The sequence below is a fragment of the Myxocyprinus asiaticus genome, chromosome 29 (genome assembly GCF_019703515.2).
Source record: "Myxocyprinus asiaticus isolate MX2 ecotype Aquarium Trade chromosome 29, UBuf_Myxa_2, whole genome shotgun sequence".
In the NCBI taxonomy this organism is placed as follows: domain Eukaryota; kingdom Metazoa; phylum Chordata; class Actinopteri; order Cypriniformes; family Catostomidae; genus Myxocyprinus; species Myxocyprinus asiaticus.
This window is the reverse complement of record NC_059372.1, coordinates 21,589,976-21,616,848: the sequence shown is the minus strand read 5'-3', so window position 1 is coordinate 21,616,848 and position 26,873 is coordinate 21,589,976. Positions and strand designations below refer to the sequence as shown.

The 26,873-nt window shown below is 38.0% G+C and overlaps 2 protein-coding genes across 3 annotated transcripts in view; both read left to right on the top strand.

Annotated features, from left to right (window-relative positions):
• Positions 1-17,484, top strand: part of LOC127420071 (serine/threonine-protein kinase WNK3-like) — an 86,619-nt gene extending 69,135 nt beyond the window's left edge. The window contains exons 11-24 of one of the 2 annotated variants that reach the window (XM_051662029.1): positions 471-511; positions 610-739; positions 839-955; positions 1,086-1,187; positions 1,325-1,373; positions 1,522-1,674; positions 1,909-3,689; positions 6,418-6,526; positions 8,693-8,775; positions 10,190-10,518; positions 11,827-12,062; positions 13,342-13,440; positions 13,539-13,720; positions 14,159-17,484. In XM_051662029.1, coding sequence (XP_051517989.1) covers positions 471-511; positions 610-739; positions 839-955; positions 1,086-1,187; positions 1,325-1,373; positions 1,522-1,674; positions 1,909-3,689; positions 6,418-6,526; positions 8,693-8,775; positions 10,190-10,518; positions 11,827-12,062; positions 13,342-13,440; positions 13,539-13,720; positions 14,159-14,713 — 3,966 coding nt within the window. In that variant the 3' untranslated portion in view covers positions 14,714-17,484. Of the gene's footprint in view, positions 1-470; positions 512-609; positions 740-838; positions 956-1,085; positions 1,188-1,324; positions 1,374-1,521; positions 1,675-1,908; positions 3,690-6,417; positions 6,668-8,692; positions 8,776-10,189; positions 10,519-11,826; positions 12,063-13,341; positions 13,441-13,538; positions 13,721-14,158 lie in introns of both variants that reach the window. The other variant, XM_051662027.1, reaches the window with a different exon arrangement.
• Positions 17,485-19,381: 1,897 nt separating this feature from the next.
• Positions 19,382-26,873, top strand: part of LOC127420073 (receptor tyrosine-protein kinase erbB-3-like) — a 33,139-nt gene continuing 25,647 nt past the window's right edge. Inside the window, exon 1 of the mRNA XM_051662032.1 lies at positions 19,382-19,944. Within this exon, the coding sequence (XP_051517992.1) occupies positions 19,866-19,944 (79 nt within the window). The 5' untranslated portion in view covers positions 19,382-19,865. The remainder of the gene's footprint in view (positions 19,945-26,873) is intronic.

Sequence of the window (26,873 nt, the reverse complement as noted above, 5' to 3'; positions counted from 1 at the left end):
ATTTTGCATCAGCAATTTTGCATGGTTAATATATTTATATATGGATTCCTCTGAATGGAATTAAGGTCCATAAAATCCACTGAAATTAGAAGACATACAAACATCAATCTCCTCTGACTCAATTTATTTGACATGCAAAACCCATTATGCTTTCATGAGCTCACCTAGCTTCTTAACACCTGCAAACCCAAAGTTAAACTTACAAAATCAAACTTACAGTTTTATCTTATGATTTTAAAGACAGTTATTTTATTTTTGTTTATTTTCTGGTTGTTTTGGGGTATTGGGTAATACTTTGTCTGTCTTTTTAATTTAGAAGTGATTGTATTATTTGTTTATTGATTTGCAGTCATTATATAACTGATGGTTTGTGTTTTTTTGTTTTTCTTTTGGTATGTGGTGATTCCTGTGTGTTTGTTTGTATGTTTGTTTGTTTGTTTGTTTGTTTGTCTTATTCTGTGGGTTAACAGGAGAGCATAAATCAATCTGCCGACAGGAGCTCTTTATTATGGTAGGTTTGATATGTCTGTACTTTATTTGACAAATGTTTGTATACATTTCTTCATGTGCGCAAGCAAAACTTTGATTTTGAATATTTTATAAATCCAGCTCTGCTCCTGCCAACGGAGATGAGTCTCAGTTGCTGTGGGCTAGTGGAAAACCAGAAAAGGTGAAATCTCAGAGGAGAACTTCCTGTCAGAAGACTGAAAAAACTCATTTTCAACTGAGCATGTTGCAGGTATGTACATGATTCACAGTATTTTCTGCAAGTCACTGTTAATTTAACATTTAAATAATTAATTGAATTATATTCTAAAGATTGTTTTCCATGCTGAAGGTCTCATGCACTGGGGACAACATGGTAGAGTGTCAGCTGGAGACTCACAGCAACAAGATGGTCACGTTCAAGTTTGACATTGAGGGAGATGCACCGGAGGACATTGCGGATTACATGGTGAAAAATTCAGCAGCTTTAGTAATGACTTATAAAACAGCATATAAAGAGACTTTGTGCTGGGTGACTGTGACTTGTGACTTTTGTGTTTTAAGTGTCTTCACTAGTGAATGACTTGTGTATTGTCCAGGTGGAGGAGGATTTTGTCCTTGAGTCTGAAAAAGAGAAATTTGTTGAGGAGCTGAGGGCTATAGTGAAGAAAGCTCAAGTAATTCTAAGCACTCAGTCACAGGTCTGTCATTCCTAATTTTATTAAACTTTACAAACTCACTATTAAGTGGCTGATAAGTGTTTCTTTGATTAACTAGTATTGTTTTTATATGAGCATGTCTGGTTTATTTTTAATTTAATGTCTTTATTCTGTCTCAGACTGGGTCCATGGAGCAGCTACATGTAAGCACCCCATCCAGTGCAACAAGTGAGTGTCTGGTCATAGACTGGTATACTCACAAATAAAGCTGACAAATAAAGTTCATGTTAAAATTAAATCTTAATTACTGTCATGGACAAATGTTAGAATTCATTCTAAAATAACTATTCTGTGCTATTCTCTTTATGTGCTAAAGTGGATTCAGCCACTCAGTCTTCCCCAGTGGGTCGCTGGCGATTTTTCATCAATCAGACAATTCGCCATCGTGACTCTCATTCCAACCAGGGAGCTTCCACTCCCCCTCCAGTGGGAGAGAGCAGAATTATCAAGTCCACAGAAGCAGAGAAAGGTACTTTTAATAGAATTTACTGTTGAGACAACTCCATAATGCTTTTTGTCTTGAGTTAAATTTGAAATTGAAATTACCTATCTAAGCAAACTAGTATGTATTAGATGAAAGTGCAGAACTTTGTTTCTACTGTTCAGAACTTTCTATTAAAAAAAGCACTAATGATACGAAATAAGACTATTATTAATATTTCCATGACCACTTAAGAGTATGTATTCTCTATTACATTATCAGACCATGAAAGCCCTCACCGCTCAGAGTCTTTTGCTGGGATTCCATCATCTTTAAGTTCTTCAGTGTCTGCTTCTTCTCCTCCGGTCTCTACTGTATCTGCCCCTGCATCCATGTCAGCCTCGGCCATTGGTGCTCAGAAAGACATCACACCTGCTGCCTTGCCGACAGTAAAGCAAGTCTCCTCTGCTACCTTGACCGCAGGCCCAATCCCTGTCATGGCCTCTAGCCCTTCTGCTCCTCTTTTTCCTGCAGATGTGGCCTTCGTGGGCTCCAACATGGCTTCAGGTGATACTGCTGTAAAAGTGCAGAGCATATCTGAGAGTGAACAGCCTCTTTCTACATTGTCAGCTTATGGGACCCCTCCAGCATCACTGGTGAGCCACACTGATCCTTCACAGCAGTTGGTAGCTCAAACCCAAATGGCAACCTTACAGAAGCCTGAGATACTTCAACAAACCATGGCACCTTACCAACTCAAAGACACCGAGATGCTACAGTCAACAATAGGCACCACAGAACAGATGCAGGCTCAGCAACAGAAGATTACGCCTCCGCTGCAGCAGAAAGTGCTGCAGGCTGGCCATCAGGTCGCTCCACTGCAACCACAACTCCAAACAAGCAAAAAGCCAACCGAATCGAAAACACTACCACAGCCAATGCCAATGGAGACAGTGCCCCAGTCTTTGCAGGCAACTCTTCCAGCAGTCCAGCAGCTACAGTTGCACCAAGTTCTGCCATCTGTGCTGCCACAGGTTCCACAACAACAAGTACCAGTTGAATCTCAACAACCACCAATGCCACAGACCACATTCTTGCAGCAACACAGCCTCCAGCAAACAACCAGTCCTGAACAGCACACAATAATACCACAACAGACAGTTCTTGTAGACCAGTATGTTTCTCAAGAAACAGTGCAGGCCCCAACAATGCTGTCCATGCAGCCACAGCATGGCTTCCAGACCCAAGATCCCCTACAGCTTCGAGCACATTTTCAGCCTGTGATCCCACAGCAGCTCCCGAGTGAGCAAACACATGTTGTGCAGCCACAGACATTACTTCAGCAGGTACCACATGATATGCTGCACTCTCAACCAGTGGCACAAACCGCAGTGCCTCCAGCTGTGCAGAAGCAAGCATCTCTCCAGCACTCTGAGTCGGAGCTGTCCACGGGTAAGGCCAGCATTGAGGACACCATCAGCCACTCTGCCCTGCCCCATCCCTCTTCAGACACCTCTCTACAACCCCTCCCTCTCACTGAGACAGCGCTGCCACCCCTCTCTCATACATTTACCCCCTCTCCAGCCCAGCCTTCCTCGGTAGCTGAGTCAGACAGTGAAGGCCCCCCAAAAATCGAGTTTGTGGACAACCGTATAAAGACTTTGGATGAGAAGCTTAGAACTTTGCTGTATCAGGAGCACAGTGGGACAACACTGGGAGGTGGCACCACTGGTGCCCCCACTTCCACCTCTGCATCTGCTGCAGCTTTCACCTCAGTGGGAGGCGACGAATCTTCAGAGCCCCACTACACATTCTCCCCCCCTCCTGCCACCTCTTCAGACACTTCCCCTAACTCCACTTCTTCTACCACCTCCTCCACCACCCCTCGCTCTTCCTCAACCTCTCCAGATGGAGAGAAGGAGAGAGCAGGTGAGGAGATGGCCCAATCTGCTGCTGTGCAACGCCAGCCTGCCTCATTCACCTCTACTTCCCCACCCTGCTCTCTCCTCTCCCCTATACAGGAGCCCGGACCTCCGCCTGTGCCTGGTGAACCCTCAGTAAGCGTAAGTGGTGTATGAATATTTCACATATAAATTATATTGCCATGTTGATCTGCTGTGCATTATCCCGAACAACGACCTTTAACTGTGGCTAAATTTACAACTAGGAATGTAAATGAATGATTGATGATCGATTAGGAATTTGATAGATTAAGCTTATTGATCGTCGATTAATCAATTTCAGCACAAATGCGTTCAGTAATCATGCCAGCAGATAGAGAAAAGGCTGTCTATACAGTCATCCGCTGCATGTCACATCCTGTCAGCAACACAGAATAAAAATACAAATGCGCTTCCTTGCTTGTAAAGATGAAGTGGGGATCAATGTAATCATGGAGCGTTTTGCTAGAGATGAACATTGTTTACTGCATAACCGTTATAGTGTTTTAAAGTACATGACAGCAAGCACTGTTGATCCGCCGGTCTCCCTATATTATCCACACTGACAATCAGGTCAGTTCTCACTGGGAGAGCATCCAGGTACATTCACCTGAAATCTCAACATCACCAATGTAGGGGTATGTTATTAACTTTATTCACACAGCTTGTTATTATTTGACTTACTTTCAAATAAAAAAGTAAGGTCTGAAATATCCCACGATCTACAACGTGAAGTTTTAATGAACTCAAATCTGTGTCTTCTATACAAGTTATTTTTACAGTAATACATTACAGTAAATTATTGTAAATTAATTAGAGACAATCTGAATTTATTAAAAATACACTGAACTGAAAATATATTGAGAGGAAAATACCAGTATTCCCATTTCTTAAGTGTATTTATTTAAATAATATTCAAACAATAGGCATCATGCACATACTTACTTCGGTGGCTGTTTCATGATTACATGTATCCTACTGTTAGGAATTTTTTTCAGAGTAATTTTTCAAGTTTGCATTAGAATGGTTGGTCAGTCAATACTCAAACTTTATATAAATAATGCATTCTTGTATTTTTGGAGTTTCAAGCTGTTCAGTACTTACAGTTTAATTTTGTTATTGTTAATGATTAATCATTTTCATTCATTATTAATGTTAATGATTGCCGATTAAGAAAATTTCTTAAAATTACTATTCACAATATATAGGATGGCTTCAAGTGTTTTATAAACTGTTTATGGCTGTATTGCTTTAAAAAAAGTTTGCAGCATCATAAAAAATTATGCTTTTTACATTTTCCAAACAAAGCCATCCAAAGTATAAAGAAATGCACTAAAATAGCACCAGTTCAAGTAACATTAAACATTTTACTAAGTCTAAGTGGGAGTTTGATTAATTGAAAGAACTAGTCAACTCATAGGTTGCACATTCATTGCAAAGCCCGCAGACTGTGGCTATCCGCTTTGCTACAGCAATCATGAAGCTGCATTAACGATTGGCGTCAGGGGATCAATGCAGGTGTCAAGCGCCACTTTGAACTCCACATAAAAAGCACTTCCAAACAACGTATCTATTTGTATTTTCGTGATAGTTAAGACTTGACGTGCTTCTGTGGTAATTCAGTTGTGCATTATAGAAACTGCAAAGTACTTAATTTCTGTCACAGGTCCCATATGTACTTTTTGTACAACAAATAGTGTTAAGAGGTCCTTTTTTCCCATCATTTGACCACTGACACGGCTGTTGTGTGTGTTTGTGGTTTGTGCGTCAGTGTAATGACTCTGGGTGGACAGAGTCATAACACTTTGTTTTATTAACAGTAAATGCATTAATCGTGATTAAGAAAAATTAACTAACGGGGCCTGGGTAGCTCAGCGAGTAAAGACGCTGACTACCACCCCTGGAATCGCGAGTTTGAATCCAGGACGTGCTGAGTGACTCCAGCTACTTCTCCTAAGCAACCAAATTGGCCCAGTTGCTAGGGAGGGTAGAGTCACATGGGGTAACCTCCTCATGGTCGCTATAACGTGTGGTTCTCGCTCGCATGTGGTGAGTTGTGCGTGGATGTCGCGGAGAATAGCGTGAAGCCTCCACACGCGCTACGTCTCTGCGGTAACGCACTCAACAAGCCACGTGATAAGATGCGCGGATTGACGGTCTCAGACGCGGAGGCAACTGAGATCCGTCACTACGCCACCACAAGGACTTAGAGCACACTGGGAATTGGGCAATCCAAATTGGGGAGAAAAGGGGAGAAAAAAAAAGTATTAACTCATTAATCATTTTTAATTAATCGCATGCGTTAACGCGTTAACTTTGACAGCTCTAAAAAAAGATGATGGAAATTTTCATTAAAACATTAATTTATCATGTTAATTATTTAAAGTGACAGTTCACCTTAAAATGAATGCTGTCATTCTGCCTAACATCTGCTTTTGTGTTAAACAAAAGGAAGTTATACAGGTTTGGAACAACGTGAGGGTAAGTAAATGACAACTGACATTTTTTGGGTGAACTATCCCTTTAAGTTTCATAAGAAAATAAAATCCCTGACATAACAGTATGTTACTATACTACAAAAATAACATTCTGCTATGGGTGCTGCGCGGTGATACGATAAACAAGTGTTTTGCATTATAGCTGTTACTATATTGTGAATTTTAACACAGCAGGAACACTGTACTGACCAATCAGCATCCAGGACTGGTACTATCTGTGTAGTAACTACATTTACTGTATTTAAATTTTAAACTCTGTAATGACACTTACTTTATTCCTATCTACTGTCTACTGTTTTTTCAGTGTATTTCTTATGTCTGTTCCCCTCCTCTTGTTCACGTGTGGTGTCCAGGCTGCCCCCTCCGTTTCTGAAACCTGCACCCCTGGAGATGTTCTATTGCCTTCCTCTTCTCAGCAGCCCATCCCCCCATGGCCTGGACAGCAGCAGCACAATGAAGGAGGTGGATATTTTGGCCTAAACCTGACATGTCCTAGTATCAGAAATCCTGTTAGCAAGAAATCCTGGACTCGCAAATTCAAAAGCTGGGCGTGCAAACTGCGCCACTCCGCCAGCTTGTTCAAGAAGCCCAAAGTCCAGCAAGGTAGTGTTCGTAGGGAACGCGCGAGAGAGAAAGAGCGAGTGAGGGGTGTGGTTGGGCACTGTCCTAAAACAAATGTTTAGATTTAAAATAATATAGCCAACTTAACGTAGCTGACTCTTACCTTGATAGATAGGGATTTCTTAATGTCTAAAAATACTGTAAGAATTAATAATTAGTTATTAATCCTAATAGTTCTCCTGTGGTGACGTGGTTGTTGCTGTGCTTAGTCTGTACTGATATCATTGCATCACCTAGCAATACATTTTGCTTGCTTGAATTTGTTTTGTACTGAATTGCTCTGCTGTACATTAACGTTTATTTTGTAGCCTCTTTTTCATTTTGTCTGCATGGGTTACCCAGGGGTAAGAACAGAGGAATGTAGAAAAGGGAGAGAATCTAGGAAGAGTGAAGACCTTGGTGTGCATACCTGGATCTGAGTCTCCAGTCCTACCGTATACAGTGCAGTAATGCAGTGCCCCGGCCCCTCACCTTCCTCACCCAGCCTCACAACCAAACCACCTGCAATCAGAGAATAGAATGCGTATTTACAAACTACATGAGCCAGGCACTCTGAAGTTTGCATTAGTTTGTTTTTGGTTTGTGTAGAAATTATAGAGGCATGAAATTAGATGCGGTCACACACATTTTTCATCATACCCACTTTAAGTTTTTGTCCATTATAATTAGAAAATAACATTTGCAAACTTGTTTTTTAAACAGAGAAATTAATCTGGTCCAAATGACACTTTCTAATTTAGATTTTATGCACCATTGACACTATCTGCATATATGAATTAACTCACTGAAGCCTTAGCAAGTAAGTTATAGCAAAGCAAACAAACTATCCATTTTTCATGTCAGCAAAGTTTTTCTCAGAGTTTTAGATAATATCCTGTTCTTTCCTACCTGGGTAGACTTTTGAAAGGTTTAATTTTTATATAATTTCTGCATGTCTAAGGCTATGTTTGGAATTAAATTCTACCATATTAATAATAGTAAGTTAAGAACACAATATGCAATGCTAAACATTTCAAACATTGTTGTCACATGACATCATTACAATGCATGTTAATTTCAGTGAGTGGCATCCCGTTACATCCGTTACCATGTTCATTTGTCACATTGAAAATGGAGTGCATTGCATTGTGGCATACAGAATTCCACATAGTGTGCTCTGGTTGTATACTGCACATTTTGGCAAATGTACTGGATCATACAGGTATTCAATGAATACTGTTGTCATTACATATAGTTAAATTGTTCTTTTAGGTATTTAGATGAACATGCATATGTGTGTATACTGTATATGTTTGTGTATCATAAATCATCTTAGGATCTCATCATCAGCTAGAAATAGTCACTGGAATGATACATTGCATCTGTATACAAACACTAAACATACAGTAGATCTAGAATATTAAGAGGCATCACACATGCTGACTGGTATCACTGTCGGTCAACTGGAGATTTCTCCACTCTCCAGGCAGTGATAATAGAGTCAGACTGATGAATGCAGTCGTGTGAGTGTGGATGGATGTGGCAAACTACTACTTATATTTATTATTACTCTCAAATGTTTTAGAAGTTGTACTGCATCAATTGCTTTTCAATGAACTGGCTTTATTTTCTGTTAAAGCTGCTCCCTGCCACCCCTCCCCACACCCATTCCCCATTGCACTCTGCATGACATTTTAGATAATAATCATATCTGTATTCATGTCCACTGACTGCCAGTGATGCTGTAATTTGCCATGCTGTGTAATCTCACTATCCCTTGTGAACATGCATGAATGCTTGTTAGTCAAAGATCTCATGCTAAAAAGGGTGTGCTGTGGTTATTAATGCCATATATCTGTGTCTGTTGTGTCTTTTGTGCTTATGTGTGCTTATGTGTGTCTTTGTGTCTTGTGTTTTGGTGTTTATACCAATTATATTGTTTGTCCCTTTAATTGTTTGTTCCTGTTTTTTTATGTTTGTCGTTGTGTTTCCTCGTCTTTTGTGTTTCTCTTTTTTTATTCTAATAAGATGGCAACTCCAGCAGTCAGGGGATAAAGGATGAGACAGAGACTACAAATATCCAGCCCTACTCATGCAGAGGACGTTTCCAGGTGCTGCCATTATTCTGTTATACAAAATGTTCTACAGTCGATCAGCCTTTCCAGAAGCTTGTCAGACAGGAAGAACAGCAAACATTATGAGACAATACACTACACCAGAGTTAGAAATACTGATAATACAGATAGAAACAACATTGAGTTATCTTCTCTTACTTGATTTATAAATGAGGACAGTTCGGTTTGCAATAGTGCTGGGTGGAAGATAATAAAAAAAAAAAGGATCTCCGATATTTATGAATTTGCTCTGAAATGGCTGAAAAGGAACCGTTTTATCAACTAAACAGCCATTTGAAATGTTTAATGTAAGAATTAAAAAACGGTAAAAATCTAGTTTAAAAAAATCAAGGTGTGTTTTCCAAAGTTTTCACTAAATTAACACAAGGAAGAATTATATTTAATAATTTTCTGTTATGTGCACCATTTAGACAATAATTACTTCAGTATATTTTTAATAAAACATTTCTACATACACTACCGGTCAAAAGTTTTGAAACACTTACTCATTCCTTATTATAATGTATTTTCTTCATATTTTAGAATAATAATAAAGTCATTAAAACTATGGAATAACAGAAATGGAACTATGGGAATTATGTTGTGACTAAACAAAATCCAAAATAAATCAAAACTGTGTTATATTTTAGCATCTTCAAAGTAGTCACCCTTTGCCTAGAATTTGCAGACATGTACTCTTGACATTTTCTCAACCAACTTCTTGAGGTATCGCCCTGGGATGCTTTTTAAACAGTATTGAAGGAGTTCCCATCTATGTTGGGCACTTATTGGCTGCTTTTCTTTATTATTTGGTCCAAGTCATCAATTTCAAAAACTTTTTTTTTATTATTATATTTTTGTCTACAAAACTAATTTCAAACACTTAAGCATATGCCTTCAGATCAAAAGATTTTTTAGATCATGAGAAACATTTCAGTCAAGTGTTTCACAACTTTTGACCAGTAGTGTATATGAGAAGAGAAATGCCACACGGAGATGTCCATGAACATTTTCAAGAAATGAAGTAAATGAATCGTCTATTTATTCATCTATTCATGGAAACAGTTTGAACTGATTCATGGAAATTAATATAACTGTCCAACTCTTAATGGCATTTTTGTTAAATCATAGATTTTGCTTGTTCAATACATATACAATACATAACACTCTCAGAGTAGAGTGATAACGAGTAATCATGAAATTAGTCTAATGACATGGAAATTTAGTGGCCAAATAAAAAGCACATAAAAATCATCACAGTGTAGCTTAATTTGATATTGTCAGCAAAATGAATATTTTATATATCTCCCATTCATAATTTGCAATAGAGTACATTAAATTAAAGTACTTTATAGGAATTGGAGTTCACACATATGAAGTACCAACTTATTCCCATCCCCTTTGATCTTAGGTGATTCCAGTGTCCCAGCCCCCAAAGCCCCCTCAAGCACAAGAAGCTGTACCAAGCCAAGGAGTCACACACAAAAAAGTTGGCCGTTTTTCAGTCACCCAGGCCGAACAGAGAGAGGAACATCTGACGGACAGCTCCCCAGTTTCACCTGACCTGGAGCGAGAGAGGAGGAAATCGAAGGGGAAGGATGGCGAGAAAGAGGAGAGGAGAACTACACCATCCAGCCACCCACACAAGATTCACACACACTCGCCCCTCGGCAGCAGCGATGATGAGAGTGAGGTTGAGGATGAAGATTTGAGGAGAGAGCTCCATAAGCTGAGAGAGAAGTAGGAGAAAGGAGCATTTTTTTTATCACGTTGGCAAACAGTTGTTTCTTGTTTAAAATGTAAACTTCACTGAATTTAGTTAGATTTCTCAGGAAACAAGACTAAATACCTTGTTGTAGCTTCTCAAGTAACTGTATCTTGTTTTAAGAATGTTTAACTAGAATGCATGACCCAAAAAACCTACACAAATGCATAAAGAGGGTCAAAATGACCCTAATTGGTTTCAGTGGATTTCTATCAAGGAAAGATATCCTGTTTATATCTTTATCTTCAAGGATTTAAGAGTTAGATCCTTCACAATGGTTTCAAATTTTAATTCATTTTTATTTGTTCAATTTTAATGTTTTAAAGTTAAAAGATAAAATTCAGTATTCTTTCAGATAATTGCAATTTTTACTGAACTGATTCTTTCCGAGCCTCTATCAAAAACACATTCAAACATCTAATAGTGCAGACAGCTTTCTCCACTGGAATGTTCTAAACCTTATTTGCTTCTCATTAAAACAACGAACAACTACACAATACTTCACAATGACAGTCATCTCCTGCACAACCTGGTCTGTAGTCTGGATCATCATCATCATCATCTGAGTACTCTGATTTTAACACCAAAGCCATTATGGGTGTCTCATTGAACATTTCCAAAGCCTCCTCTGCTATATATTCGAGCATATTTTGCTTATAATTAACTTGTTACTAGTTTGTTTGCTAACTGATTTAGAATATTTGAATGTCTCTGCTTCAGACATTTGTCATATATATATATATTTTAAAAAGTTTTTAAAAAAATACAGTATTTCCAGATAAAACTTACCAACTTGCTAAAATGTGCTAGCTACCAAAGTATTGGCTGCATTAGTTTGCTAGCTAGCTGATTTAAATATCATTTAAAATATGTGAATGTCAGTGCTTCAAAATGTATCTGTCATAAATTTTAAAAAGTTGAATAAACTTTTCTGAAACTATGATAAAGAAATATTTAAATGGAATTGGTGAGGGTCACAAACAGGATTTTTGAGGCTTTCATGGAAGATCAAGGAAATAAATATTTTTATTGATCAAATCCAAACATCAGACCCCTTTGGGTAATTTGACCCCCTTTTTGCATTCTAGGGTTAAATATTTTAAATAGAAAACAAGACAATACTGAGTAGAAAAATTATTCTTTGCAGTGTTGGGGCAAATTGTCCACAATACTGCTTTTAAAAAGATATGTTGTCTATGTGTTATTAATTTTTAAATGGTCCTGCTTTCTCCTAATTCTTTTTTTCTCTCCAACCTTCCTTGTTTTTGTTTTTTCTTTTGTAGACACATTAAAGAGGTGGTATCCCTTCAGGCACAGCAGAACAAAGAGCTGCAGGAGTTGTACAGGCAGCTTCGCTCTCTTAAAGATCACAGACAGCCTCTTCCACTGACCCTGCCCAGGACCCCCCCTTTGCCCTCCTCTCCCTTCGCCTTCTCCCCACGCAGACCCCGACCCAACAAAGCCAAACTCCGGCCCCGACCCCACTCTCACATGGATAACAACGGAGTCACACACCAAGGTACTGTTCTCTGTCAGATTGAAGAGTTCATCTTCAAGGAAAATATGACAATTCTATTGTCATTTTACTCACCTTTGTGATGTTTGCAACCTGTATTATCTTCCATTTAAAGCAATATTCAGGGTTCAATACACGTTAAGCTCAATCACAGCTGCATTTGTGACATAATTTTGACTACCACAAAATATTATTTCTGCTCGTCCCTCCTTTTCTTTAAGGAAAAAAAGCAAAAATCGAGGTTACAGTGAGGCACTTACAATGGAAGTGAATTTTTGGAGGGTTTAAAGGCAGAAATGTGAAGCTTATAATTTTATAAAATAACTTACATTAATTCTTTTGTAAAATTCTTTTGTATTATTTAATACAAAAATTCATTTGTATTATTTCAGCTGTAAAGTTGTTTAAATTGTCATGTTTACAGTCGTTCTAGGGTTTGTTGACATTACATCGTCATGGCAACGAAGCTGTAAAATTGGCTATAACTTTACACAGAAAAGGTTAGTAAGTGATTTTATCGCACTAAAAGCATGTTAACATGCATTTTGAAACAGTGAGTATTTTAACATTTACAGATTGGCCCCATTCACGTCCATTGTAAGTGCCCTACTGTAACCCAGATTTTTGCTTTTTTAAAAGAAAAGTAGGGAAAAGTCCAAATACATTTTTGTGGTAATCAATATTATGCCATAAATGCTGCCGATTGAGTTTAACTTGTATTGAACCTGGAGAAAATTGGAAGAATATCCAGTCTTCTCTTTTCTGTACAATGAAAGAACAGTAGATGATGATTTAGATTTTCAAGCTCTGAAAAGGATTTTTAAAAAGCAGTCCATATGACTTGTGTGCTATATTCCAAGTCTTTAGAGCCATACAGTAGCTTTGTGTGAGGAACAGACTGAAATTTTAGTTGGAATTCAGTGAAATTCTTGCCTTCTGCCGTAGATCGCAAATTCCATTTATGCTTCCGCACATTCAAACCATCACAATACAGACTATGATACTTTTTAAATCCTTTTTGTAGCTTGACGGTCTGTATTGTATTTTACTTTCATTGTATGGAAAACAGCATTGTGGACATTCTTCAAAATCTCCTTTTGTGTTCCATGTGAGAGAAAAAAATCATATGGGTTTTGAACAAAATGAGGATGAGTAAATAGTAACAGGATTTTTGGGTGAATTATTCATTTAATTAATGCAGGTTATTTGGTACATAAGGATTTCATTTTGACTATAATCTACCCTGACTATTTTCCCTCTTCCTTGTTTAAACACTAAAAAGGGAGTCTTCAGCAGTCCAGCAGTCATTCTGGTGGGGAGCAAAGCAGACTTCATTCATACTGCAAGCCAGAGAAGACAGCTTCAGTGACTGCTTATAGAGGTAGGCAATATGCCCCTTGCAGAGCCTCAAATCAATGCATACAAAATTGATCAGTGGAATGGAATCTTTATTTAACGGTTCCATTATTTTATTTTCAGACCAGAGTCCCTCAGCCCAGAGTTCTGCCAACAGAAAGAGCACATTCACAGATGAGCTGCACAAACTTGTTGACGAGTGGTCAAAAGAAACTGTTTGCCCTGTTCAACCCAAGCCTTCACTAAATCAAATCAAACAGATCCAACAAGTGCAAGAGTTGGGTGGGTGGGGCCAGACTACTGAGGTAAAGCATTCATATAACAAATGCAGAGTTTAAAGGTGAAGTGTCTAATTTTTGCACCAAAAGTGAATGCACAAAATAATGGCAGTTATCAAACAGGTTTCCCAGACACTCCTGTCTACTATTGTTTGGACAAACAGAAAATCCTCTAACCAACTCATGCCATTGGTTTACCCACTAATGTCACTATGTTGGGCTGGTCGGGATGCTCAAACAAACAGAGCAACATTTTCATCATGTCACAGAGGCACAGTGTTAACACTTTTTGGGTGAATCGGCTTAAAAATGGCTTACTTGTAGTTGACTTTGCATATTAAGCTGGTTAACATCAAAAAAGTTACACACATCACCTTTAAGATCTAAAACATTTAGATGCAGACTAGCCTCTATGGGTTTAATACTTTACTATGATATACTATGTTATTTTTAATACTCTTGCAGACGACTGCTTCATCTGGATGGTTTTCAACGGCTCCTTTGAACCCTCAGAGTGCTCCAATATCAGTCACCTTGTCTACAATAGCTTCCGCCCCCTATAGCACCATCGGTGGACAAACACAGCCACCTCCAACGCAGTTCCCTAATGCTCCTCTTCCCCAGCAGAATGCACATGTGCAGCCTGCCCTCCACCATCAGCCCTTGCAGTACAGCCAGTCTCCCCTGCACCTGCAGCAGGTCCAGCTTCTGTCAGGAGCCGTGCCCCAGTCTCAAATCCAGCTGCAGCCGCCAGCCTCCGGCACGCCTCCGCAGCTGCCTTCCCTCACTGCCTCCCCCTCTGTCATGACCACAGAAGGGCCTCCACTGCCCCCTGCTACCAGCATCACAGCTGCCTCTGCCTCCACCGCTGCCAATCAAGACACTGTCACTGCTGCAACCTTCTGCTCATGCTCATCCTCATCATGCTCCTCTTCCTCCTGCTCAAACTCCACTCTGCCTTCCAGTGCCAAACTTCACGCCAAACCCTCATCCTCCACCCTTCCCTTAGAACAGCAGTGAGATGGGGCAATGTTTTGATGGAGCAAGAATGAGAGATAGAAGTTAAGAGAGCTTGACCAAGACTATACAGACCAACAGCATGTTAGATGGAAAACAGCTCTAATGTATATCTTGTACAGGAAGGAAAATAGTAGCAAGTGATTGAGTGTTGGTGTGCGTGGGTATGGGGGTGTAAAAATTATGTTGTGTGTGTTTTTGTGTGTGCGCGTGTTTGTGTTGCATTTTTCCATACATATCCTCTGTGTGTTTCCGCACTGTCAAGTTTTATATCCAACTAAGTTGGACCTAAACTCTCCCTATGTAGAGACATGTTGCAAGAAGAACCTTTTGACAAGTGTGATCATCTTTGTTTTTATTTATCAATGCTTCAATTTAAAGGATTATTTGAATTCAAAAGTGCAATTAGAAACTGATATTTGAATTCATCTTTTCTGTGTTGTTGTGACGTGAATCTGTATAGCTTAAAATAAATATTTTTTATATATACACACCGAAACAACAACCAGACATTAATGGCGCCATCTTAAAGACAACGAGCACAACGGATTCAAAAGTCAGTGAGATTATAAGCAGTCGCAACAACAGCATGTTCCAGTGCAGAGCATGGTAACAGTAACCTTGCAACCATCATCATAGCTACGAAAACAATCAAAACACTGTTGTACAGTGTTGTGCACGGATAAGGCATGCTCCTCATGTATTATATTTTACAATGATAAATAACTGTAACATTTTAGACTAGCGGAGGGTTTATAGAATAACATAAATAGCCATGGACTAATTGTCTTCATTCTGCAATTGATTATGAGAAAAAAAAACTCTTCAGTTCTTCATTTGATTTCAAATGAGATTAGCTGATATGATTGCAGTATTTCTCTCTCTGTTTTAGCAGACGTTCATACTTTTTAAAGTTTACAATATTAACATTAATCCCATAGTGAAGAGTGCAAGACTAGACGGCTGTTTTGAAAGCTCATGTGAAGTGAACTCAGCTTGCTCTTGTTCTTGTGAATTTTGCACAGCCCTGAATGAATGTGCTTTTGTGCACACCAAACTGTGATATGTGAACTGTGAGTTTGCTTTTTTTTTAACAAAATGCATCAGCAAAACACTGGCAAAAGGTGTATTCCTCATCAAATCCAAGATTTCACCAGATATTACTCTGGTGCATTCTAAGAAATACACTGGCAGCCAAAAGTTTGGAATAATGTGCAGATTTTGCTCTTATGGAAAGAAATTGGTTCTTTTATTCACCAAAGTGGCATTCAACTGATCATAATGTATAGTCAGGACATAAATAACATGAAAAATTACTATTATGATTTGAAAAAAATGTAAACTACTTAAACTACTTAAAAGGGTTCTCATCAAAAAATCCTCCATGTGCAGCAATGACAGCTTTGCAGATCCTTGGCATTCTAGCTGTCAGATTGTCCAGATACTCAGGTGACATTTCACCCCACGCTTCCTATAGCACGTGCCATAGATGTGGCTGTCTTGTCGGGCACTTCTCACACACCTTACAGTCTAGCTCCCACAAAAGCTCAATAGGGTTAAGATCCATAACACTCTTTTCCAATTATCTGTTGTCCAATGTCTGTGTTTCTTTGCCCACTCTAACCTTTTCTTTTTGTTTTTCTGTTTCAAAAGTGGCTTTTTTGCAATTCTTTGTTTTTTACATCAGTAATGTCCCGACTATACTTTGTGATCAGCTGAATGCCACTTTGGTGAATTAAAGTACCAATTTCCTTCCAAAACAGCAAAATCTGTGCATTATTCCAAATGTTTGGCCACCAGTATATATAACTGCCAAGCAAATTTATTGGGAGAACATCCAGAAATAAGTTACCTTTCAGAGAGAAGTGTATTTTTCCTGAAGATCTGTATGTGATTCTGCTGGACCAAGATATAAATGCCCAGCCTTTAAAAATCAGCAGCTAATTGTCATGCAGCTATGTTTTACTCGTGTACATGAGAGTTAAACCTCTTAAAAGAAACCCAAAAGGGACGAGTTTAAATACGAAGCAGTTGTCGGACAGCAAGGCACTTCAGACAACTTTGGCCTGCTTTAAACATCTAAGTCAAGCCAAGTCAACATGGCCACTGCATACAGAGGTTTGTGATCATCCCGTTTCCAGTATTTTGTGTCCTTTTTTAAAGACAAAACCTACATCCTCACAGTAACCAATGGTACATTAGTGGTGAGTAAAAGGCTGTTATGTCTTAAAAAAAATAAACATTACCCATTTGATCTGTACAAATGGAAAATAAAAAAGATAACCCTCTGCTGGAAGTGTTACCAAAATGTAATCTAAAAGAAAGCATTATTTTTGTATTTTACAAGGGTTGTAAAAATGTAAAATTGTGTACTGATCAGTGTTGAGAAAGCTGCGGTTATTTGATAACAAGACAGGTCATAAACTGTTTCTTGAGTTCCTCTGGCCTCCAACTTTACCCTAAACTTTTGGCCTGAGATTACAAGAATATTTTCAAAGTTTAGATCATTCATTTGATACAAGTGATTGGGAAAATTATAAGCCAAAGAAATCATTGCTGCAGTAGGGGGGTTGATTGGGTGAAGTTGCATGGTAAAACCAGGGGGACCCCAGAATTACTTGACTAAGCACCAATAATGAAAGGTTATTTAAGTAAAAAATAATCTAGAGGAGTAAACTTATTGCTGGTGATTTAGCTACTGTAAAATGTAACTACTTCAACTGTTGATTCTATTTATGTTTTGTAACTAATCAAAAATAAACATTAAACATCAATGTGTCACATTTTTTCTTTTTTTTCATATGTGGCGCTCTAACGCATTTTACCCTCACAGATCCATAGAGCCACAGATCCACGTTCGTCCATAGACATTCAGTCTAATTTTTAGTTCATGCACCACTCCTGTTGTTTCATAGAATATCTCAGCCTCTGAGTGGACTAGTAGCTCAATCTAGGTGTCATTAGAAAGCTGAGGTCTTCCCCTTTGTGGTGATGTATAAAATTTTATCATCAATTGTCGATAACACTTCCGATGATTTGTTTAGAATGCTTTTTGTGCTGGACCGCATATTTTGTTCTGGATGTCCAAGATATAACATTGGATTATTCACACAAAGAAGCTCACAGACAAGTAAAAAAATGACAAATTTATTTGAAAACTGCTATTTGGTGTTTACAGCAGCAGTGATTGATGCATAAACGATACGTTTGTTCTTTATGTTTTACAGAAATCATTTCACTTTGTGATTCTTTTAAAAATCTTTTGAACTGTGGTATTAGGGCAACAAAATAAATTGTACAGACGCATTTCTGAGAATGAAAGTTTTCATCTGATATACGAGTTGTCTATTTACGTGCTATTTGACAGACTTATATTCGTATTAATATTTCTACCACATGACCTCTAGGTGGCGCTGATTTGCGACTTGGATGTTTTCAAGCCTTATTTTGTTATTTTATGTAACATAAATGCAGTGATCTATGAAAAGTTCAGATTCTAAGCTTTCAGAAGATACCACATATGCCTGACTTATTTATTCGGAGACTTGAACATTTTAAGCGTTAACTTTTTCACGACATAGCGCCACCTTTTGGGTTCGCAGAGTTGAAGATGTTGAACTGTTTTCCCCAAAATTCATTTTAAAATCATTTTAAAGGGTTACTTTAAGCTTAAAGACTTAAAAAGCTTTAAATGCAATAAAAAAGCTTTAAATACAACAAACAAATCAACAAAAAAAATATAGGGCCTATCTAGAACACGCAATGACTTCATCACCTTTTTCACCTCTCATGAGTTTGCATCCCTATATAAAATGATTTTGAAAGAATGTATTTTTTTTTATTATTAGTAGTATTTATTTTTTCTAGATTTGATTTGATGTGTGGACGACAATCAACCAGAAAATAAAAAAGCGACCTTCATCACACTTTAGTGTTATGTCTGCAATAACACTACCTGTAATGTTCCGTGATACCACTAGAGGTCTCACAATAGTCGACGCACTTCATTTAAACACTTCTGGCGCTGTTAACAAGGGAGGCTTTTCTTATAATCATAGTATTACAAACAACCAGGGGTTTATATTTGTTATCCCAGTCTTTAAACAATGATAATAGCCATCAATGCATGCAGCAACTACAAGAAGCAAATATCCAGCTACAGTTTCAGTTAGAAACATTAGCTAGGACAAAAACAGAATCACTACAAAGATCATCTGGATTTCTCTGTCAGATTTGAGAGACCGAGCGTGCCATCGGAGTTCAACATTACAGAACTGGCGTTATCGTCAATGCCTCAGCCTCCTCTCAAATGTGAGTGTTTGCCACTGTACAGTGGACAGACTGTTGAGGTCAGGCATGTTCTGCTGCGGGTTCAGAAGTCACCAAACTCCTTGACAATGTGTTTATTGTGATAGCTCGGTCAATATGCATCAATGGGGGAATTAAGCATTTGAATAGCAAGAGTACAATCATTCTCTTCACTGTGAACAAGGAAGTCATGCAAGACCCCCTGCAAATGACGGACGTCCCTCTTATAAATCTGCAGGGCTCTGACAAGTGTTTGACTGGATTTTCTGTGTTATAGGCTACCTGTTGAATTATTATTACCTCTTAATCCTTCAATAATTACCATAACTATATGTGCTAAAAGAAAGCTATTTATCGGGGCATGCGAACATAATTTAGTGAGTCACCGACTGTTGCACCCTTCTTAGGGTGGAGAAGCGCCGCGTTCAGTAATTGGTAAACAGCCAGCGCTCTATCGGGCCAATCCAAATCTGCACATCATAAATGTACACTCAGGGAGTGGTGACAAACCTGCGTCATACTTTAATCTTATTTTCCTTCTTACTCTCCCAATCTAATCTCAGCCTCGTAAATATTATACGATGATTCTCGCACCGGCACGCGGATAACTTGACAGGGATTATTCTCAAGGGAGTGGAGCCAAAAGAAACAACTAGAGGAATTGTATGGATATTTTTCGTTTGGCATTTTTGGTTTTGCAGATATTTCATCTGAAACCTTTTCCACTGGATTGTTATCTATACATTGCCCGTTCTCCACTAAGGGAGGACTTTGTGTCGGGACTTTACGCAGCGCGCGGTATGTGCGCTCATGTCAACTCAAGACGATCCTTCACTCGCGAGTCAAGATGAGACAGCGGGTGCTCGCGCTCAGCGCGCTCATATTTCTCAGTCTCCCTCAGCCAGCCACTTTACAAACACAAGAAGGTATAAAAGTGTTTTGATTCCTTTTTTATGTTAACTTTGATCTATTGCTGTTTAACGGCGTAAGGAGGTTTTAAAATGCGTAACAGGTATGAGACCTGCTGTAAAGACCAGTTTAACCAGCATGCAATTCCCATGCTGGTCTAGGCTAGTTTGGTGCTGGTCTAGCTGGTGGACCCGCATAGCCATGCTGGTTAAAACCTTTGCTGGTTAACCAGCATGGTCTTTCCGATGAAGCTGGTTAAGCTAGTTTCAAACTTCATACAGTGATGGAGGACCAGCTCCCAAAACACAACATAAGCTGGTGACCAGCAATACTGGTCTATTCAGTAGGCTTAGTCCCTTTCAAGTCTGTCTTTCCCTTTTTTATTTATTTTATTTTTATTTTTTATACTTGTTTAGGTTTAATAGTTCTTCTGCTCCTGAATTGGTTAATAGATGGAACACTACTTTTGGGACCTTTTTTTTTTTCAACATAAATTTTTTGGTTAAAATGCACATACTGTACTGTGCAAACGTTTTAGGCACTTGGGGAAAATGTTGCATAGTGAGGATGTCTTCAAAAATAATGCCATAAATTGTTTTCATTTATCAATTAACATCTTACAAAGTTGAGTAAACAAAACTAAAAAAGAGCTAAATCAATATTTGGTGTGACCACCTTTGGGTTCAAAACAGCAGCAATTCTCCTAGGTACACCTGGACACAGTTTTTCTTGGTTGTTGGCAGATAGGATGTTCCAAGCTTCTTGGAGAATTTGCCACAGTTCTTCTATCTGTTTAGACTCTCTCAATTGCTTCTGTCTCTTCATGTAATCTCAGACTGACACGATGTTCAGTGGGGGGCTCTGTGGGGTCTATGCCATCTGTTGCAGGGCTCCCTGTTCTTCTATTCTATTCTATTTGCAAAAGAAATGTTTGGGAGTCTAAAATGTATATTTCCTATTGACACACTGAAGCTGAAAATATAAAAAGCCATCTTAAGACAAATGTTTTTGTGAAGCATCTTATGTGCCTAAGACTTTTGCACAGTACTGTATATGTATAAATTATTTTGGTAACAGTTTACCATAAGTTTCCATTTGTTTGCATTATTTAATAACATAAGTTAAAGGAATTTTCCGGGTTCAACACAAGTTAAGCTCAATCAACAGCATTTGTTGATTGCCACAAAAATTTATTTTGACTTGTTCCTCTTTTTCTTTAAAATAAGCTGGGTTACATTGAGGCACTTATGGTGGAAGTGAATAGGGCCAATCCGTAAACATTAAAATACTCACTGTTTCAAAAGTATAGCCACAAGACATAAACAAAATGCATCTTAACATGATTTTAATGTGATAAAATCACTTGCTAACCTTTTCTGAGTAATGTTATATCCAACTTCGTTGCCATGACGACGTATCACCTTAAACCCCGATTTAAACAACTTTACAGCTCAAATAATACATGAGTTTTAACAGTTGTAAGTGTCACACTGTAGCCTCAATTTTTATTTATTTTTTTAAAGAAAAAGAGGAATTAGTTGAAGTTATTTTTTGTGGTAATCAGCATTATGCCACAAATGATGTTGATTAAGCTTAATTTGTATTGAACCCGAAATATTCCTTTAACATGAACTAACAATGAACAATACATTTACAGCATTTATTCATCTTGGTTAATGTTCATTTCAACATATACTATACATTTTAAAAATCATAAGTTGTATACGTTAAAATTAGTTAATGCACTGTGAAGCATCAGAATTGGGGAAACATTTGATCTCAGTGATGTTGACCATGACATGATTGTTGGTGCCAGATGGGCTGGTTTGAGTATTTCTGTAACTGCTGATCTCCTGGGATTTTCACACTCAACAGTCTCTAGAATTTACTCAGAATGGTGCCAAAAACACAAAAACATCCAGTGAGTGGCAGTTCTGTAGACGGAAATGCCTTGATGAGAGAGGTCAACAGAGAATGGCCAGACTTGTTCAAGCTGACAGAAAGGCTACAGTAACTCAGATAATCACTCTGTACAATTGTAGTGAGCAGAACAGACCTTTTTCACAATCCGGGTTTTGGAACGCAGAAGTAAACAATTGCAGGGTAAACTTCGACAGCGATGAATGGGAGTAAATGGAAGACCATAGCAAGCTGCTCCAAGAGCAAAAAAACAAAACAAAAACAAAAAAATCATCCACTATTACATTTGAATTAAAAAAAAAAAAAAAATAGTGTAGGATTAAGACAGTCAGATGGGAGATGATGCCAAATATACTGTCAATCTCTCAGCAGCTGTAATAGAAACCCCCTCGCAGCTGTGGTAATTCATTTTTTTAAACTAATCCCAGGGTAATATAACACAAAACATAATGTTATAAACTTACACTAAATATTAAAAAAAAAAATTATCATATAAAAAAGTTAGCTAGAGTTACGCTGCTAAATAAGGCGGAAACACTTCATCACAGTCTGTGAAAAAGTCTAAAGCATCTCAGAATGCATAACACGTCAAACCTTGAGGCTGATGGGCTACAACAGCAGAAGACCATGTTGAGCAATTTATTAGGACCATAGTGTTCCTACTAAAGTGCTCAGTAAGTGTATAATGATAATTGTGTGTTCATGATACCTAATGCATTAACTAATGTCAACGACTGGAACCTTATTGTAAAGTGCTACCATTGTTTTTTAAAAGTACACAAATCTTCCATGCAGTACCACAATTAATATAGAGTCATAAAACTGCATGTATAATTGTTATTCAATAATTAGAAAATGTTGTTAAAAACTATTTAAGATGAAGAGGCACTGCTTGACATGTCAACTACTCACTTAGGCTTTCTAGACATGATACACAATTGGCACTGACCACAACTGACCCTAAATCAGAACTTCATTTGTCTTATGACATGTGAATGGCAGAAGGACTTATTTGAAAACGGGGGGGTCTATGAATTCTAATTATTATGTCCCAAAAAATTGAATGCTGTGCCCTTGCATGGGGGTTTCTACGAGCAAATCTCAGCAGACAACAAATGAGGTAAAAATCACCTTTTTTTTGTTATACATAACCTAATTGTTTCTTTAAATTACCCTCAAATTCAACCTGTGCTGCTGTGCTGAGACATGTTGAGTTGATGTATTTACTCTCAATAAATGATTAAACCACCCTCTCCTTAAAGAGCTTTAGGACACAAATAACTATTTTCCCCTTAAATAGCTCTTTTCCCACAGAACATTAGCTCAAGGCACTGTGGTGGAAGTGAATGGCCAACCCAAATCACTTTGATATCACTTATTTTGCCGCCAGTCAAACTACGTCACTAAGCTGTACCTGAGCTGTTAAAGAACAAGGTGGGAGACTATATTGCCCTATCATAAACCACTCTTTAAACACATACTTTACAGTCACAGCTCCAAAGTTCAGCCTTTTTCGAACATACAAGGGGTTTGATAGGAAGGAATGGACTAAGTTAATAATGTGAGAAAAAGACGGAGAAGCTTTTGAATGGTTGACATCACGGCTGACCTAATAAAAACCTCTCCTGTTGGCACGATATCATACAGTAACAGTTGTGAACCTGTACATGCAGTATATATATATATATATATATATATATATATATATATATATATATATATATATATATATATATATATATATATATATGAGTCAGGGTATGGAATGCAACACTTCATTGAGCAGATCTCCAAGAAAAGCAAAAAGACAGAAACTATGTTTACTTTCATCTAATGGCCTCTAGTTCGGAGCAGTCCGTACTTGCAGACTACAAATGAATAGGCGTGGATTTCTGCGTGCTTTGGAAGTTGTCTTTTTTGTTTTGCTCCGTATCTCAATGCGGCTCTTATTTCAGTATGACACTAAAAATAGTTTCATTCTTTCTCCTTGTGTCAACTTATACTGCTGTATGGGAGCCTATATCTTTGCTTTTCTTTCATGGATTCTTTCACTTCTCCTTTGCTCGCCCTCTTTTTGTCTCACTCTTCTGTCTGTCATACCTGCCCTGTCCCCATCCTGATTCTGAGCTGTTAATGCTCTTTGAACTATAGTCATTGTCCACTGCTGGATTTGTTCTATTGTATGTTCCTTACAGGATTCTACTTCCTGGCTTTGGTGCTGTTGACTCAAGATTACCTGTGTGAATGAACAGGACTCTGAATGGACTGAAATCCATCAATTATAAGCGTCCGGGCATCATGTATGTGTGTGTGAATGAATCTGTATATGCAATCTAGATAATAACTTAAGCAACAGCAAATATGTACAAGTCATGTGGCTGTGTACACGTACACTTTTACATGTGCCTGTCTGCATAGCCTGTTGAATGAGGGTGTTAGAATCAGCTGTCCATATCACTGAAATACGATTCATTAGTGTGGTAAGGCTCTTGGACACATAACACATTCAAACTCGACTGATAGAGGTAGTTTAGCCAATGTGTAAACTACAGAGGCCTCAAAAAGTATTACTGTATATAAAAGACACTTTTGGACACTTAAAGAAATAGTTCATCCAAAAATGATAATTCTCTCATCATTTACTCACCCCCATGCCATCTCAAACTGGTATGACTTTCTTTCTTCTGTGGAACACAAAGATATTTTGAAGGATGTATGATGTGTTTTTATATATAAATCCTCCAATGGTTTAATCCACGTCTTCTTGTTTGGGTAAGAAACAGACCAAAATGTTAGTTCTTATTCACTATAAATCCTGCCCGATCAGAACACAGTGCAGGCTTCAAGATGGCTTCAAGTCCTAGATCCTGGGATCGTTAAACATCAGAAAGACATTCCTTTTTCATTTTCTATTGTCTATTATTGCCATTTTGGCGACCATAGTACATATTAAAAGTATCCCAACCCGCAACTCTATCATTTTAACTTGCATCTGCCTTTTCAAAATAGCCAGAGTGGGTGTGAAAACCGCAAACGCATACAAAAGTGTGAAAGAGCTACTCTCATGAATGCGCCAAAGAGACTGCTGATGTCAAGATTTACATTGAATAAGGACTTACATTTTGGTCTCTCACCCAAAACCGATCATATCACTTCAGAAGACATGGATTAAACCACTCAAGTCACATGGATTACTTTTACGCTGCCTTTATGTCCTTTTAGAGCTTGAAAGTTTTGGACCCCATTGACTTATATTGTATGGACAAAGTACATCATGCATGCTTTAAAATATCTTCGTTTTTGTTCTGCAGAATTAAGAAAGAGTTTGAGATGGCATGAGGGTGAGTAAATGATGAGAGAATTATCATTATTATGTGGCCTATAACTATTTAAGTGACCTATCACTTATGTCACACCTTAAAAATGTATGAATTTCAAATCCGAATTTTAGAATTTCGATAACGAAATGTCGAAGCAAGTGGCATCCACAAGCAAATTATTCTATTACTTTTAACCAACTGGTGTCAAGGTGATTTTTAGTGGATGTATAATGTCAGTTTCCCTCAAGTTCACACAGGTGACCTAGCAGAGTAACCACAGGTGTTTTGTATCATATTAACTATGGACATGTTCCAGTAAGGCTTGATAACCAGGAAGTAGTTTTATCATTTCAAACCTAACAAACTTCTTTATGTGAAATGTTTTACTCAAAAAGTGTGTTTGTGCAATATTTCTGCAAAAGTAAATCCCACTTAGTTAGATATAGTTTTATAAAATGCTTTATTTTGCCAGTGCAAATAAAGAATGGCCCTTTTGGGGCCATTGTTTATCCCAGAAACTAGAAATTAAAAGGCCATGTTTATAGATGTCACATCAAGTGCATTAATTTAGCATACGCTCTTTCACCTAAGTGACAATAATTTGAATATAGTGCATTTGTGTAACAAACAGTTCCTTTGTTTATGTATTCTGTGTGTTTATGTAGTCCCCTCCAGCCTCATTACTGTAAGTTTCAGAACGGCATGTGAGAAAGTGCATTTACTGCAGTTGTAAAGTCTCTGTCAGTGGTGTGGTTGCATACACAGCAGTAGTGGATGTATTTATGATGCAGATAGAATGGACCAGTGTTGAGGGCAACTGGAAGAGAGCATTCACTCATATATTTTCTCCCTATATCTTCCTGCCCCCCACCCCCTCCTGACTCCTCCTTCTCTTCATAGAGTACTACGCTCACACTCATCCTATTGTCTGGTTGTATGATCTCAGCCTTGCGCGCACACACACAGTCACTGTCAATCTCAGATACACATTAACAGAGCCACACATTTATAGCTAAGTGACAATACTGCGCTTTGTTCATGAATAATACCCCTCTAGATCTCATAGCCAGATACTGCCTTAGGCCCCAGACATGCAGCTGAACATTACACTCTGCCAGTCCCTGGAATATACCATTCAACCCCTACCAAAATACGCCCACTTCGACAGAATTGCACACTGGGTTCTCTTGAATCTCAGGCAGTCGCCAGCTCCCCACATTTACAGTAATGATTTTGTGTTCTTTGTGAGCATTTACTTAAACATTTTACACATTTTATAATGCAACGATGGATGTGTGTTTATTGGTAAACGCGAACGCAAATTCTGTTTTTATGTTCACTTGCGAGAACTTGCTGTGTTTTCTTTACTAGGTAACTTTCAAATCCAGCTGTATAAAAGTAATCCCACCTCAAAAGGAAAATTTTAAAAAACAACTTTATAAAATAACATTTTACTAAATAATTCATTAAGAAATCAAAATAATGAGCTTCACATTTGTGTTGTTACAGAAACCCTAATTTTTTCTGCTAGGCTTCCATAACCAGTGTATTACTGTAAACACGAGTCATTTTTACAAACTCCTTTTAACATCCTGAGACCCAAGCGTGTCTGCTGTGTGCATTGTCCATTTCCCTTTTTGATTTGTAACTAGTAGCAGCTAATAAACAATTTTTTTCTAGAGCAAAAATGTATGTCCACATACAGT